The sequence below is a fragment of the Neopelma chrysocephalum genome, unplaced genomic scaffold, assembly GCF_003984885.1.
Source record: "Neopelma chrysocephalum unplaced genomic scaffold, ASM398488v2 Primary Assembly neopelma1_42, whole genome shotgun sequence".
NCBI lineage: Eukaryota > Metazoa > Chordata > Aves > Passeriformes > Pipridae > Neopelma > Neopelma chrysocephalum.
Genome location: NW_020897700.1, coordinates 8542489 through 8559044, shown reverse-complemented (window position 1 = coordinate 8559044; position 16556 = coordinate 8542489). Strand labels below are relative to the sequence as shown.

The 16556-nt window shown below is 39.4% G+C and overlaps 1 protein-coding gene across 7 annotated transcripts in view; it reads left to right on the top strand.

Annotated features, from left to right (window-relative positions):
• Positions 1-14363, top strand: part of STOX2 (storkhead box 2) — a 149483-nt gene extending 135120 nt beyond the window's left edge. For all 7 annotated transcript variants that reach the window (XM_027676637.1, XM_027676638.1, XM_027676639.1 and 4 more), the window contains 2 exons: positions 1662-3927; positions 8659-14363. In XM_027676637.1, coding sequence (XP_027532438.1) covers positions 1662-3927; positions 8659-8854 — 2462 coding nt within the window. In that variant the 3' untranslated portion in view covers positions 8855-14363. The remainder of the gene's footprint in view (positions 1-1661; positions 3928-8658) is intronic.
• The last annotated feature ends 2193 nt before the right edge of the window (positions 14364-16556 follow it).

The following is a 16556-nucleotide window of genomic DNA, read 5'->3' as shown; positions in this document are numbered from 1 at the left end:
CTGTGCTGTAACTGCTTTCACTCGTGTCCATGTTATTTCTAACACTTTGCCGTTTCCCTTGTAAGATTTTATTTACAGATATGAACAGTATGGTCATGTCACTAAGTTCAATAACATTCCATAAGGAATATTTACTATATTGCCTGCAACCCAGTTGCAAGAAAGAGGATGAGTTAAGGAATTAGTACAGCTTCTCTTTTTCTTGTTGCTAATCTTTTGGTGGAGGTGTTGCTGTCATCCTCATGTTTGCTTACCCAAGGAGATCAGTGAGCTAGTAGGCTCCAACATGTTGGAGAAGAGTTGGGGACCAGACTCTATGTGCTTGCTACTGGAGATACCGTGTTTGTGACAAGTACCCATGGTTGAAATTTTTCTGTCTAAGTTGGCCTGGATACGAGTAGGGGTGCTGACCAAATGACTTCCTGAGTTCCCTTCCAACCTGAGTTGCTCTCTGATGCCTTTTTTTTTCCCCAGATTACTTTTGTTTAAAAGAAAACCAGAGTAAATAATATTAGCCTTTTTAGTTTAAAATAGACTGCACAAACTTTTGAAAAATATCTCTCTAGTTCTAAATATATAAACAAGACCAATACTCAGCATTAAAATGCATTTTAGTTCAACAAAATGTATTGATTGAAGATAGCTTTTTCCACTGAAAACTTGGAAGTATTTTTATTTTTTATTCAGCATAAACAGATTTTTTTAAATTAGCCTGTGAACTAAAGTTCTTGTTTCCTTAACTCTAGATGGAACTTACTTCTGTACACAACATGCTAACTCAGTATTTTATCTGATTAAAGTATTGAAGACTTGGTCCTGCACTCTGAACCCAGCAGGCCTACTGGTAGTGGGAAGGACCAGGCTCACAATACCAAGTCTACCATGTGCCATTGGTGCAGGCTTGTTGTATTTGTCCCTTTCTCAATATGCAAGACATGCACTTAGGTAGTGTCCCTTGCATCTCACATGAAAGGCAAGGAACTCTGAGAAGCAAATAGCTAAATCTGTAACTTCCAGCATAATGGAAAAGTGTGTTTCGGTAAGATGAACTGAATAATTCAGAATGTGTCTTTTTTTGGAGAAGCCGATATAGTTCAAACATGCTTTAATGGGATAGTAAATCAGCTCGATCAAGTTTTTGACGAAGGGGCAGTTTGAGGGAATGCCTTTTTTTTTCTTTGTAGTATTCTTCTGTGAAAAAACAACTTAGGCATCAAAAGTAACAAATAACTGCTTTATATGTGACAAGGCATTTTAAGAATAGTTCTGGTGAATTGGGATATAAATATTAGTTGGAAGAAGAATAAAAGTGAAATGTTTCCCCTGACACTTTTATTTTCAGTGTTTCCATCTTATACCTTATGGTCACCTGCACAATGGAAGTGACTAGAAATTCTTAAGTTCTCTCTTTTTTTTTTTTTTTTAGCATTTTATTAATGGCCTCCTTTCTATTTAATTAATAATTGATATGTCTGAAGGGTAGGAGATGAGTGGAGAAACAAACAGAGAAAAGAATGCCTAACAAAATGTTTTACTGGAGTTGTTTGCTCAGCATATTCCAGCTTGTACGTTGGGAAAAACAGCTTTTTGTTGGGGAGGGGGAAACCAGAGAGTTCTGCAGTTTTATGCAGTCCCTGATATGTGTTTACTGTCATTTCTAGGAGTTCCAACACCCAGTCCAGAAATCCTTCGACATACTTTGAATATGCTTGTACGGGAGAGGAAAATATACCCAACTCCGGATGGTTATTTCATTGTAACCCCACAGACTTACTTTATAACACCATCTCTCATAAGAACTAACAGTAAATGGTACCATTTGGATGAGAGGATACCTGACAGGTCTCAATGTACCTCTCCACAACAAGGAACTATAACTCCCTCCACCTCGGGATGCGTCAGGGACCGAACACTACCCAAAAACCACTGCGACTCCTGCCATTGTTGCAGAGAAGACATGCACAGCATGCATGCATCTACCCTACAGAGGAAATCAGCAAAAGACTGTAAAGACTCGTACTGTCCTCCCTCATTATGTCAGGTCCCACCTACTGAGAAAAGTAAAAGTACTGTCAATTTTTCATATAAAGCAGAGACGCTCACAAAGCCTAAGGATGTAGAAAAGCAGTCTAAGAAATTTGGACTCAAATTATTCCGATTAAGTTTTAAGAAGGACAAGACAAAACAGTTGGCAAATTTCTCTGCCCAGTTTCCTCCAGAGGAGTGGCCACTAAGGGACGAGGACACCCCTACCACTATACCTAGAGAGGTAGAAATGGAGATTATCAGGCGCATTAACCCAGACTTGACTGTGGAAAATGTCATGAGACACACTGCACTAATGAAGAAACTTGAAGAAGAAAAAGCTCAACGAAGCAAAGCAGGATCTTCAGCTCACCACAGTGGACGAAGTAAAAAGAGCAGGAATCACAGAAAGTCTCATGGGAAATCGAGGTCACACAGCAAGACCCGGGTGTCCAAAGGAGACCCGTCAGATGGCTCTCATTTGGATATACCTGCTGAAAGGGAGTATGAGTTTTACGATCCCTTGACTAGATCCCCACGGGAAGGCTGTTTTATAATAGAACACAAGGGAGATAATTATATAATGCACAGCAATCCTAACATGATTGAATCTCACTTTCCCATGACACCAGAGTGGGATGTGTCTGGTGAGCTGGCCAAAAGAAGAACTGAAATGCCTTTCCCTGAACCTTCCAGGGGAAGCTCTCACTCCAAGGTCCATCGGAGCCACAGCCATACACAGGATAGAAGATCGAGGAATGAGCGGTCCAGTAAGGCTAAAGAAAGGTCTAGATCCATGGATAACTCCAAGGGACCTCTGGGCTCAGCAACTTTAGGAACACCTGAAGATCTAGGTGAAGGCTGTAGCCCAGATGACCAAACAACTAGTCAAACTTACATTGACGATAGTACCTTAAGGCCATCTCAGTCACTCAGTCATCAAAGGGCTCTGATTTCATCTGCAAGCTACAAAGAGACTTGCATCCCTGAAAAAGCTAGTGGCAGTGTAGAAACCCCCAGTTCTTGTAGCTTATTGGAACAAAGCAAGCTTACAGAGAATTTGCCATCGTATAGTGAGCTCAACACCTGCACAACAAAATCTGCAGTCGATGACTATTTTCAGTGCAACACATCCAGTGAGACTGTGCTGACTGCTCCATCACCACTGGGAAAGAATAAAGAGGATCATGATACGCTCACAGGGACTGATGGGCTCAAAAAAATTACTCCCGCAGAAAGACAGTCTCAACATATTGCAAGGGAGCCTGGGGTGCACAAGGAGGAGTCCCCAAAGGGCCCAAGCAGTGGTTCAGTGGTTGCCGGACAAACTCCAGAGGTGATTGCAAATGGGCGGCTGGTTCAACACCATAGTGCTGAATCAAGTAGCCTTGATAAAAGGAAAGAAATATTTAGCAAGGATACACTCTTTAAACCTCTGCACAACACTCTTTCTGTGAATAGTTATCATAAGTCTAACACACCTCTGCTAAAGCCCCATCAAAAGACCCCCTCTGACACATTGCCAGTCAGATGTGAGAAACTTGAACAAGCGATAGTAACCTCAGTCACACAAGTCATGCCCGTTTCTCAGAGACAGCAAGAGACAGCCGGGAACCAGGAGGCCTCCTTCGACTACTACAACGTATCTGATGATGATGACTCAGAGGAAGGAACGAACAAAAATGCTGAGGAAGAAAAGAACAGGGATGATGTTGGTACAATGCAGTGGCTCCTAGAGAGAGAAAAGGAGAGAGATCTGCAGCGGAAGTTTGAGAAGAATCTTACTCTTCTCACCCCGAAGGAAACAGAAAATAGCAACAACCAGAGAGCCACCCACTCAGCCCGCCTGGACAGCATGGACAGCAGCAGCATTACTGTGGACAGCGGGTTCAACTCTCCACGGTAGGACTGTCACATTCATTGCAACTTTACAGACTAGGAAGTTCCATTTATAGTTATATGTGTGCAGTATTGGTGACAGAATGTAGGGCTGTATTAAACAATTTCACACATTTTCAGACAGTGTTTTCTCTGGAATCTTCTATTCAGATGTGTGGGTTTCCCACCATACCGTAAGAAGGCAATGACCATTTGCGGCATTGACTCTGTATTAGTTCATTCTTCTGTTTGCTGAAAACCTCCCTGTATCTTTTTTTTTCTGTATTAACCTTGGTTTTGCATTTAGAATAGAAGGGGTGAGCTCGTGTTAGTGCCCCTTTCCCTTTCCCTCTAAGATACTATCAACAAGACTAATGGGAAGACTAGGCATGACTAGGTGGCATAATCTTTGGCTCAGACAAAAACAGGAAATTATATTATTTTGTGTTTGGTCTTTTTTGTTTGCTTTCTTCACAAATATTGGAAGTATATCTAGTTACCATTCCAAACTGGTGAGACTGGAACAGCCACTCCCCCTACAATGCTTAAAGTACTCAGGATATTTGAACTTCGGAGGTGATTCAACGCTGCATCATCTGAGAGAGAGGTGCCTTGCCTAAGATGCTTGGGAAAAGAGTCCAGGTGTTTGCATGTAGTGGTGCTGGTTAGTAATTTCCATTCCAGGGATTTCAAACATCATGGAAGTCTCAGTGTGCTAGAAGTCTTACAGGTGTAGGGAGGAGAGAGTTGCTGGTATGTTCCCTGCCCTGGAGATTTCACAAGCTCATTTCCAGGTTTAGAATCCTTTCCTGGAGTCTTTTTCCTTGTCTCTCTGACCTTTGGCAGTCCTAGCTCCTTGACAGAATGGAGCTTGACCAGTTTTGTTTGGCCTGGATGGCAACCCATCAGAGTTCAGAAGAATGACACTAAGAACACAGAAATAATTTACCATAGTAGTTTTCTTATAGTATGTTACTTAAGCTTAAATTATTTATTGCCTGTATTTAAAAGTAAAACCTTCAAGAGTGGGTTTGTATTAGGTGAAAAATCGTTGGTTTTTTTTGCTTTGTTTTTGTTTTGTTTTTTGCCTTTTTTTTCCCTCTGTAAATGGTGTTCTTATTCCACAGAAATATGTGGGTTTTTACATCTATAGCAAAGGCTTCCAGAAAGGCATGTGAAAAATTTTGTGTTTCTACGCAGCACTAAATTTCATTTTCAGTTGAAGTCCTGTCATTGTGAAATAAATTCCTTTGGATTTGATGGCTACTCCCATTTGATGTCAATGACAAGGGAACAATTAGTGAGCCTCATGCAGCATGCAGTGATTATCAAACTAGAGCAGGCCTTTAGCAAATGTATAATTTTTCTGAGTAAAATAATGAAAAATAATTTGAGTAAATTGTACCACTTACACTGAGTTCACCCTAAAAAAGAAACTTGAGAAGGTTTTGAATTTGTTGTGTTATTGATTGTTCTGCAGATGCTTCTCATCTTTCTCACATACAACTGTTGTATGAAGCTGTTTGCACTGGTTTTTTTTAAATGTAATCTCTTCCTTTAGTTGAAGTGCTATACTTGCAGCTGGTTTTTGTGGGGGAGTATGTCATGGTGTTTGCTTCTTGCTCAGCCTACCTTACTCCACAGAGTATGAGTCACCTCCAGGATAGGGTATTAACTGGATTAAACATCAGTTCTTGGACTACTTTTTTATGCTAGCTGAATATCAAACTTGTGTTTCTGGTTAATGCAAAGGTAGACGTTTTCTTCCCTAGTTATTTACACAAAAGCTAAAATTTCTGTTTAACATAAACTTAGCTGTCGTGGGGTACCTGTCGTGAGGTCTTGGTCCGAGGGGAAAAGAAGGACACACAAGACACACGAGGATGGTGAGACAAAGAGATGTCTGCCTGCTCAGTGCAGCAGGCAGCCTTTATTGAGTTTACTACCTTCTACTTTCCCACACGCAACACAAACATATTCTTACAACAACATCCAGGAATCCAAGCACCTGCACATTATCAAACCGTCTTAACCTTGTACTCCCTGCAACCCAAGGCCGTGTCCATGGAAACCATCTAACCAGCTCCACTGCTTCCATGGAACACGGCCTCACTTTTGCACTACCTCAAACTTTAATTGTGGGGCTTCCCCCCACACTTAGCTAGCAAGAGAACAGAATATGTGAGCATATAGTCTGGATATTTCAAAGGCTTTTTCATGAACATTACATCAAAATTATTAAATTTGATGATTTTGCTGAGTTTTGGCCACTCCTTGGTATCAGTCTATAAAAATAAATTGAGCTGAGGGTGAATACAGCCCTTTGGCTATAATTACCATGCTGTTATTACTTTCCTACCTTAGAACAAAAAATGTACTCCACGGCCCTTTTCCAGGAAATACAAAATAGCCATCCAGCATCCATCTGCTAAAATCCGACTAGATCTGACAGCATCCATTAGCAGATACCTGGGGAAGAATATAAGAACAGGACATGCACGTAGTGATGTTCCTCAGGTATATTCTTTAAGCGTTCACTGATGATGTAACTTTCAACTTCCTGCCTCCACTGATGATGTGACTCTCTACTTCCTGAGGTGAGGTGGTATCTTTTCATTCAAACTGAAGTGTGCAACATTGCTAGGGAATCAAAATTACCAATTCCAGACTATGAAAGAAGAAGTATATGTTTAAAGTGTGACAAATTGAAAAAAGGACAGAAAAACAAAAAAAAACAAACAAAACCAAAACAAAACAAAAACCCCAAACAAACAAAAACAAAGAAACCAACCAGATGTAGTTACAGAGATTTGCAATGGTTTTTTGACTTCCAAAGTATTTTGTTTCAAAGTTTGTGAACATACCAATCACCATTGGGAAGAAATCCTCACAATATTTTGTGTATTGCTTTTATGCAAGTTGTATATAGTAAATGTTAGCTGTCAAGATTAATTTTATTCCTTTATTCTTAGAGCTTATATAATACTATTGCTCCTTTGTCAGCTAAAGAAAGAAGTGGTCATAATTTTGGCATTACTTTGCATGCAAAATTCTTGCTGCAGTCTTTGTGTGTACATGTTGTAATGGTCAGTTTCTAATACCAGAATTGAAAATGATCTGGAATCAGTGGTCCCATAAGGAATCATCTCTGAAAACTAAGGTTTGCATCTATTTTCATTAAAAAGCAGAAGGAGAAGAATCAAAAAATGAGCAACAGAAGTGCACCATATGTCATTGCAGCTCACAGAAATCACATACTATATACATCACCCATCATAGCTCTTTGGAACTATGGACAGGAAGACACTCATTGGCAGAAGATTATCAGTACCATTTTGATCAATTTAAAAGATCTGTGGGAATTTTCCTAAAAGCATCATTGATTTTCCAGATTCAGTCAGTTTAAGATTATTTAAATCTGCCCTACAACTAGGCAAGGTGTTTCTTCCTTCCTCTATGCCATGCACTGACACATTTCTCCCCTGACACATCCAAAGCTGTGCATTCCTACTCTTCTCCTGATGCTAGCACTATTTTTTTTTTTTCTGAAGGCTGGTATTTAACTGAGAGCAGTCCCTGATCTGGCTGGCTGCAAGGCTTGGTATCAGGGAAGCGGCAGAAACATGTGTCAGGGTCAGGTCCACACAAAGCAGGCAAGAGCTGCCCTTTTCAGTAGCAGGTAAATTTAGGTTGACTTTAAACTGACTATGAAACTCTTGTCATTAGTATCTTTGGTTCTAGTGCTTATTTAACAACTGCATTCAGTCCTCTAATATATTCTGTAAACATCTCCATACCAAGTGGTGATGTCATTTTACAAAGAAGTAGGGATACAAGTGAAGGTTACATAACCAGGGGCCACATGGCTATTTGAAAGCAAATGTCTCTCTGCACGGGAACACATTATTTGAAGATCAAAAATTACTAAAGAGTGTAAAGAGAACAAAAAGAGTAGTAGTGATAAAACTAGTCTTAGCATGCCATGTCTGAGTTTTTTAAAAGTGTAGACTAAAATAAAGGCTTCTCTGCCTTCATAATTAGATGTATTAAAAGGCTTAATCTTTTAAAGTACTAAGTGTCCCGTCACTCCTGTGGATAAATGATATGTTAGAACTAAAGGAACACTGTCCATTTTCTGATGAAATAGCAGCACTGGTTGTTCAGGGCATGATCACAGACTAGACAGTTTTCTCAGTATCTTGGTAAGTTGCAATTGTCTCAGCAGCAAAGCAAATTGAAGTGTTATGTTCAGAAGCATTGTGGGTTTAATGTAAAGTAGGACTTTTAGTTAATATTTTTTGTATAAAAACATAGGTGGAAAAGAAGACAACAGAGAATGCTGTGTTACATGATTGCTGTCCTAGCTCTGCTTAGTCACAGAGCTGATTTGATGAAGCTACTTCGTGCAAAAATGCACCAATCAGGAAAGAAAATTAGTATGTTCAAATGCAAGATGGAAGCTGTTTCTTTGGGTGAAAAATCTAGATGCTTGATATTGGTTCAGCTTACACTTTGTGTGACAGTTTCAGCTGTGCTTAGTGCTGTACCTGTGTGTTACAGTATGATGACTGCTGAGCACCTCTGGAACGCATTTTGGAGGAACATATGTGTAGCATCAAAACGAGGTGACTCATTGATGTGACATTACATGCAAACACAGGAAACCTATTATAAAACACTCTATTCTCCTTTCCTGTCTGGTAGATATATAGGCATGTCATATATGAGTGTATATATATTTCTTTTCCATTCCAGTACTCGTGAGAGCCTGGCATCCAACACTTCAAGTATTGTTGAAAGCAACAGACGTCAGAACCCTGCTCTGAGCCCTGCACATGGAGGTGCAGGCCCAACGTTCAACTTCCGAGCCACTGCAGACCCACCCACAAGTGAAGCTGAGAAACTGCAGAAACCTGCTAGCTGCCTGCAAGCTTCTGTCACTAGTGTCTGATAGTCATCCTGCCTCAGATCGTCTGTCTCGTCCTATACAGCAAAGTTTACGACACTGGGACTGATGTTTACATCTTTGGGGAAAAATAAAACAAACATCTCAAACACAGTTTTAGTGTTTACTTAAACTGTGCTGCTATGTAGACTAGGGGCAACAAAGAAATCTTTATTTCGAGGTATTGCTTTTCACATTTGCGGCTCCGTAGCAACAGAATAGCAGTAGGGATAATATGTACACTTTTTGCTTCACTTAATTGTAACTGAGCACATATATGAAAGTCTAGACACTGTAAGTGTAATCTGCATTTTCAATGTCCATGCAGTTGCCAAGTTCATTTAAAAAAATGCCACAGATGTGTGATGCCCCTGGTCAGAAGCTAAACTCTGCTGCAGAGTTGATAATTTTTTACTTCAAAAACTGAGCCACTGCTGAAAGTAACCAGCCAGGATCACCATGAGGAAAAACAATGCCAAACATGACAAGTGATGACCTCAGCTCTGTCTGTGAATTATTAATACTAATCAGTCATTTTCACTGTGCATTTTTGTGACACAATTTTACAAATACCTGTTTAAGCGAGTAAAAGGAGGTTTGGGTTTTGTTTTGATTTGCTTTTTGCTAAGTATGGAGGGTGGGAAGGGAGATGGCTTCTTCTTTTGTTTCAAAAGTATGAGAGATGTTTACTTAATGAGACTTGCTACCTGACCTTCCATAGTCACCAGTGAGGAGGTGGGCCTTTTCATAGAGGGGGGAGTGGGGAGGGAAGGGAAAGATATAACTGTCATGGAGCCACAATGTGGAGTGACACAAAATATATCAAATGTCTTCAGAATAATTCACATATTTTCAAAAGATAATCTAATTCTTGTGTCACTTCTGGTATTGCAACTTGCCATTAATATAAGAATCAGGATAACTAATTTCTTGGAACAAAAATATCCTTTATGATATAAATGACAAGTATGGCCTGAAGAATTGATTTCTTTCTAGTGGAAGGACATAAATCTATTTTATGTAGCTTATTAAATAGAGTGCCTAAATTAGGCTATTAAAAATAGCATACAGTGTAGTGATTATCAGAGAACAAAATTTAGAGAATTATAAACTTCTGGCCTTTTTATTCAGTGGATGTTATTTGCAATTTAGCATTTTATGGACATGTCTGGTTTCTAGAAATTAAATGTGTCCACTTGGTTTGCAGTAGAAAATCTAAGTCCTGTAGGCACAGTACATCCTAATTGCTCTCCCTAAACTGTTACTCCAACGTAATTAGTACTATTCTAATTATTGCAGAGTAAATTCTACAGATAGTTAAACTCCAAGAGTAATTTTTAGGTATAGGGTCACGTTCTGCTCTGTTACTCATGCAACCTGGTAGTGCAACGAACTGACTTTTATCAGAACAGACAAACTGGTGATAGAATAACAAAGACACTAAAATGTGCAACAGCCCAAATTGTTTCATATAAAAGGGAAGTTTACCCTATCTAGCTCTTGTAGAACACAAGTGTGAAACCCAACTGTACATATTAAAATCCAGTATTTTCATCAGGTTCTGGTGACATGTATTACTCTGTATACAAAGTCATTTGAGCTTCACTTATGTTCTCTTATTCTCATCAGAAGTCTTTACTGAAGATTCAGCCTTATGTTACACCGTTGGATATAGTTCATTTACTTATAAAACAACTCTCTAACTCTGGACACAATCAGTTTCCAGTTCTGTCAAAAACACCCAGTTAATGCACAGGTCTGTTTTCATTGATTTCAGTGTATAATTTCCATTTCATAGGAGCAATAAGACCTTTCAGTGCACATAAAGGAAATTATTGTGCTTTTGGTTGGTTATCAAAGTCACTTGGCCTTTAGCCTTCTGCCTTATCATACCTTCCAAGATGTGCTCTAATTACCATATAATGCTTTGCATGACGCATCTTATTATTCAATATGTAACTCCAGCCGTACTTATTCCATGCAAACTGTAGAGTCAGAATTTTTGTGGGGAATTGTCATATACTATGCAGTGGCTGACTGTGATTTTGTTTCTGAGATGAGCTCTGACATCAGTAGTATGTATCAAATCAGTAAATAAAAATGTCAAACTGATAAAATTTACAGTGATGATCTGAAATACTAACAGCAGTATTAAAATGTGAAGAGCAAAAACAGATTTCACCTTTGGAGAAATAATTGTTTGTCATAAGCTAATCAGAATTTATGCAGGCAGCTGGTTGTACAGAAGACATAATTCCAACAAAATGCGATAGTACATACCTATGAACTGTATAGTATGTTATTTCCTAAAGTTCCCAGAGACCAGCAGACAACTTAAATGTCATATTAATGTTGACATGGCATTGTACCAATATTAATGTGACTCTTGGAATATGGAATGTAAACAGAAGTTTCAAATAGAAACGTTCTAATCTTGATTTATTTTTTTTTCCTTTTAAAATCAACAATGGAATATAAGGAAATTCCATCTTGAGGTTCTTGTAACAAAACCACGAGAGTGGAGCTTGAGTGCTTTATGTCACCCTAATCCTTTGATGAAATCATAGCCTTGTATTACGTGGTTGCTTATCTATCATTCTTCTAATGTATCAATTTAAAGGTTTACAGAGTTAGATTAGGTTGAATCTGTATTGTGTTCAACTGTAAAGGGTCAACACAAATCTGTCGGCATTTTGCACACTTAATATGTATTATTATAATACAACATGTTACTTTTGTGGTAATTTTTTTTACACATATAACTACCTCCATGAATTTGATGAGATGCAGCAACATGAAAAGTGTATTGTACAGAGCAAGGTTAAAAACTTCGAAGCATTAGGTCATGGCGTTCTCTTGTGTGTCAATGCTTGCATATGAAGTCATCATGTTTCCATTGCCACGATTTCCTTCTACAGTGTTAAAAAGATGGCTTTCTGATGAGTCACTTAAAGACTTTGACAAGGCTGCATAATTGGGATAGAAGTGAAAGGGAGGCTGAAACCTTCCATCCTCTCCCCAGTTACTGCTAAATTTCTGCCTGGTAGAACTTGAAAATGTATTTGTAATTTAGAAAATTAGAAACATCTACAGTCTGTGAAATATGATTGACAGTTTGGGGTTTAACAGAAGACACTGTGGGTATTTTCTTGTCAGCCTTCAGATACTTTGGGCCCTACTCTGCCTCCATCTTTGTCAACATTAGTACGTCATGGTTTCCCCGAAGTGGCTCTTCCTTTAATGATATGCACTCTGGTCTCTAGATTGTGTGCATCTTAAACATGCTCCTATAGAAATTACCAAGAGCCTTTAATTGACTTTGCTGGGAGCAGTATTAGGGTCCCTACTCAAGGTATGTGCCTGTTGTTCGAAGAACATGGGCAAGTTTCCAAGAAGAATTAAGCTGACTTTGAAAAGTAGCCAGCTGCAACAAGCCACCTTTCAAGAGGGAAGAAAGAAAGATTTTTCCAAAAACCAAAGGAAGAAAGTGGCAGTTGAACCTAAGCAGATCACATTTATATACAAATCCCTATTTATGAACACTTTTCAGCAAACCTAGTACCATTATCCTGGTGCAAATTAATGTACAATCATCAATTGAGCTAATTTTTTCCATTTTAAGTATTTCATTTAAAAATTAGAAGAAGTCATTAGCTGTTTGGCTCCATGCACCACTGTAAAATGACTGTTATATGCGAAACAATGTTCACTCAACTTTAAAAAGTAAAAATGTATTGGAAAACAAACATTTTAATGAAAACCGTGGCCTAAGTGTTTGCCAACAGTAGTCATTTTTAGAAAAGAGAACAAGCAAACCAGTATTCAGAGGCCATCATAAACACAGATAATACTTTGCACTTAAATCACACCTTTTTGCCTGAGGGCCTCGAAGCACTTGACATGGTACCATGTGAGCCTGTGAAGTAGGCAGAGTTCACTGACCCTGCTTTTTGTCCAGGCCCATTGGAAAAAAGCTAAGGCTAAGAGTCTGCAGACTAATTTATTAACTGGTTGCTTTCTTAAAGTTACTGGAGTAAGTTTAATAGTTAACCAAAGTGTTCCATGTTTATACTCCGAAATTATTCTTTTGATGCATTCACTTTGTTTAAGTAAGAGAGAAACTGCTTTACAGCCCTGCAGACGCTCTTGGATTAGCAGTGCCAAAACCAAGTTTTCAGTCATACAAGTACTGCCAGCAGTGGTTTTAGAAACAGTTATGTTAATTAGAAATCTGTTTTTCAAATACATTTTGCAGTGCTTTTCCCAACGCAATTGTTCAAATTGTTGTGCTGAGAAAGCAAATAGCACTCCTAATCTGTCGTCCTACCCACAGTTTACAATTCTCTTTACTCTTCTGAAGAAAACTGTACAGTATTAGAGAGAAAAGTTCTATTTTTTACAAAATTCTTTAAAAAAACCAGATATATATCTAAAATGTTCCCCCCAGCATAACTAAAGTGCATCATTCCTGCATGAGAGGCATGCAGTGGACCCACCAAAAGCCAAGCTGGTGCTAGAAAAAAACGGGACTATCACACTTCATAGTGGCGCTCTAAACATTGGTTTCAGATATGTGAGTGTAAATCTGGCTTAACTCCCCTGATCTCCCGCGAATCTGAGAGAGATGGGAATGGGTCGTTAACTCCATTGAAGCTCAGTTCTGAGCTGAGGGTTTCCGTGTTCCTCCCCCTGCCCCAAGACACTAAATGCAGAGAAGGAGCAGAAGGCCACGCACATGCACCTGGCTCTGGAAAGGCAGCCTGGGCTGAATCCCTGCTGAAACGCACAGCCACCCAGCCGGGATGCCGTGACAGCCGCCACGTGTTCCCCACCTCGGAAGGGTGATTTCCCATGTGGTGCACTGCCCTCGAGTTGTATAGCGGTTAGAGCCACCCGAAGGATACCCACCCAGAAGTATGAAAGGGCCCTTGGAGTAATTGGCACAGATGTTACTTTTATATGTGGAGGAGATTTAAGTTTAAAGGGATCATAATTCTGCAGGTAATTTTCTGTGAGTGACTGAATGTGGCTGTTGCATTAGGTTTAAATGAGTTAATAAATGCAAGTGGGACTTACTGTATGTTAGAAGGGAGTTTTGCAGCCAAGACTGCCTTGTATAAATGTGTTTGCACTGAAAAAAAATTAAAAAATTACTTGGTCTCTGGTTGCTGTAAAGGTCATCCAAGATGGATGTTCTGTTTATATTGTATAGTATTTCATATGAAATAATTGCAGTTCATGAAATGTCTTCCCTAACGTTACTGATTTATAACAGCACATTTGTAACATGGTTTTTATTGTGTCAGTGTACCATATTGTAAATGATGATTACTTGTCATGCTTAGTATAATAATTTAAAGGAAAAAAAGGACAGGGATTTTTGTAAGTCTATATTTGAAAGTCCCTCCATATGGTAATATTGTGTTCATGTTGTTTATGTAGTGTTGTGTGAAATATCCATTTTGGATTGTGTTACTTTTTAAGATATTAAATAACATTTGGTTATATGTTCTAAGTGGATTCTTTGCACTCATCGGTGTTTCTAGGATATACTTACATTTCATTTAGAGAATATACTTACATTTGCATTTAATATGCTGTTTCGCTCCTTCACTTAGAAACCTTGCACAACAAACCAGAAATCTCAGAAAACGAAGGGACATAACAACTTACTGTGTTCCCCTACACTTTATAAAAGCTCTCTGGGCCATTAAATAAGAGTGCAAGGGAGAAAATTCATAAATTTGAAACATACTGGTTTGGACTGGACATGAAGGTGACAGGTGCAGGGGGAGTGTGATCTCCATTGAATGCGTGAGTGCACAGCTGAGATGCACCAGAGCTCCAGGAAATGAGAAGTCCATTGCTGCCAAGAGCAACAGGTGTCAAGTCCCTCTTTTCCTCTCCTCTCCATCCTCATGAACCAAAAGAGGACCTGGTGCATACAGCCAAGAGAAAGGGCTCTAGCAAGGAGGTTTTTTCACATTCTTCAAAAAAAGCTAATGGGAAAGGCCCAAGTGGACAATGTAACATGCAGGTGCCATTTTTCCACTCTCTATCACCACCTGAAAGAAGGTTTTGAGGAGGTTTAGGGTTCAGGAGATTTGCCAGAGTTGTGCCATAAGAACTGCTGTTTCCAAGGTCAGCTATGAGTATGTACAACATTTACAAGATAAACAAAGGAGGTAAGAAGGTGCTGATTTTAGATCATTCCTTTCTGCTGATAATGCTGAGTAAATTTCCATCCCTCTGTATCTACTCTATAAGATGACATTTTTGAAAGATCTCTCCAGATTTTTCTTCCATCAACCTCTCAACTGTTTCTTTAGTTGTGTTCCTCACAACTTATTTTCTGTAATGTCCTTCTTCCAAATGAATCCCCTTGTCTTTCTGGTCCTTTTTGACATTTATTCTCCTTCAGGTTGGTGTTTTTTTTTTTACATGTTACTTGACATGAGATGCTCTCTACCCCTTTTCTCATCCTCCCCTCTCAAAATGTCATTCTGATTCTATAGTGTTTTTTCCCACTTTTCTAATACTTACCCTTTTTCACTGTCCCTGCTCATCAGAAGGACCTCAGAGAAAAAAAGGTGCTCAGCTGCTTCAGGATGGGTGTTCCTGTCAGCACTTCCCTTCAAGCCATGCTGTTGCAGGCTTTTAATTTTAAAAAAGTTTAGGAATGTAAATATGCCCCCATTTTTTTGTCCTTTCAGTTTTCTTCCTACTTTTTGACTGCTGCTTCTGCTTTTTTGACTATGTTCTTTTCTGGCCATCATGTCTTGCTTTGAGGGCTCAAAGAGGAGACCCAAAAGCCTAAACAGCATTGTAACAACAGGTCACATTTGTCTTCCTCAGGGCACCAAGCAAGGCCCCAAGTAAATGCTTGGGAAAGTGATTCCTCCAGCTGTGCTTCGCAGAACAGCTTTGAGGAAAATGGCCTCTACTTAACCAGCCTTTCCTAAACTGCAGGGAAGCAGCCCACAGCTCTGACACTTCAGTTGACTATAGCTGATATTTGAAGGGAGAAAAGTTTTGTAGCAGTACAGGATGCTGGGACTTCGATAGCTGCCCATGGTTTTGTGTGGAGATGGCTAAGCTTGCATTTATAAGCAACTTCCTTCTGTGCCTGTAGGTCCTCATGTTTAGCAAAGTATTTTTAGCCCAGCTGTCACAGAAGTGATGAATAGGGACTGGGAACGGGAAATCCCAAGTACTTTTTTTTAGCATCCTTTTTTTTTAATCTTTCATCCTAATAAGCATATAAAACCTAACCCTGTTCTGCCAGCTATGTGAAAGTAAGCAAACAGTAAATGAATCTACCAGCATGTTTGTGCGTACACTGAAATAGTTATGTACTCTGCCTGATTGCTTGCTTGCTTAAGGAAACTTGAACCCTTTTGTTTTGAGTTCTCTCCATTTTTCTCCTCTTGTCCCTCTGCTTGACGCTGGTAAAGTTAACTAGTAAGTGCTAAAGAGGGTCAATCTGGCAGGAAGCTGCAAAAGTAGCAGCTTCCAATGTGTTCAGTAGTGCACTGGTACCGAGAGGACAACCAGGAGCCAGCGGTCTCTCCCATGGATGTAGGCTTTTCTCATGCAGCAGTTAAAAGGTACACCAGCACTGGCACTTCAGCTCCAAGCAGGACTGTGCTCCAGCAAGGGCTGTCCTGATTGCCTGTGCTGCAGTTCTAATTGCAGTCAGTCATTCTCG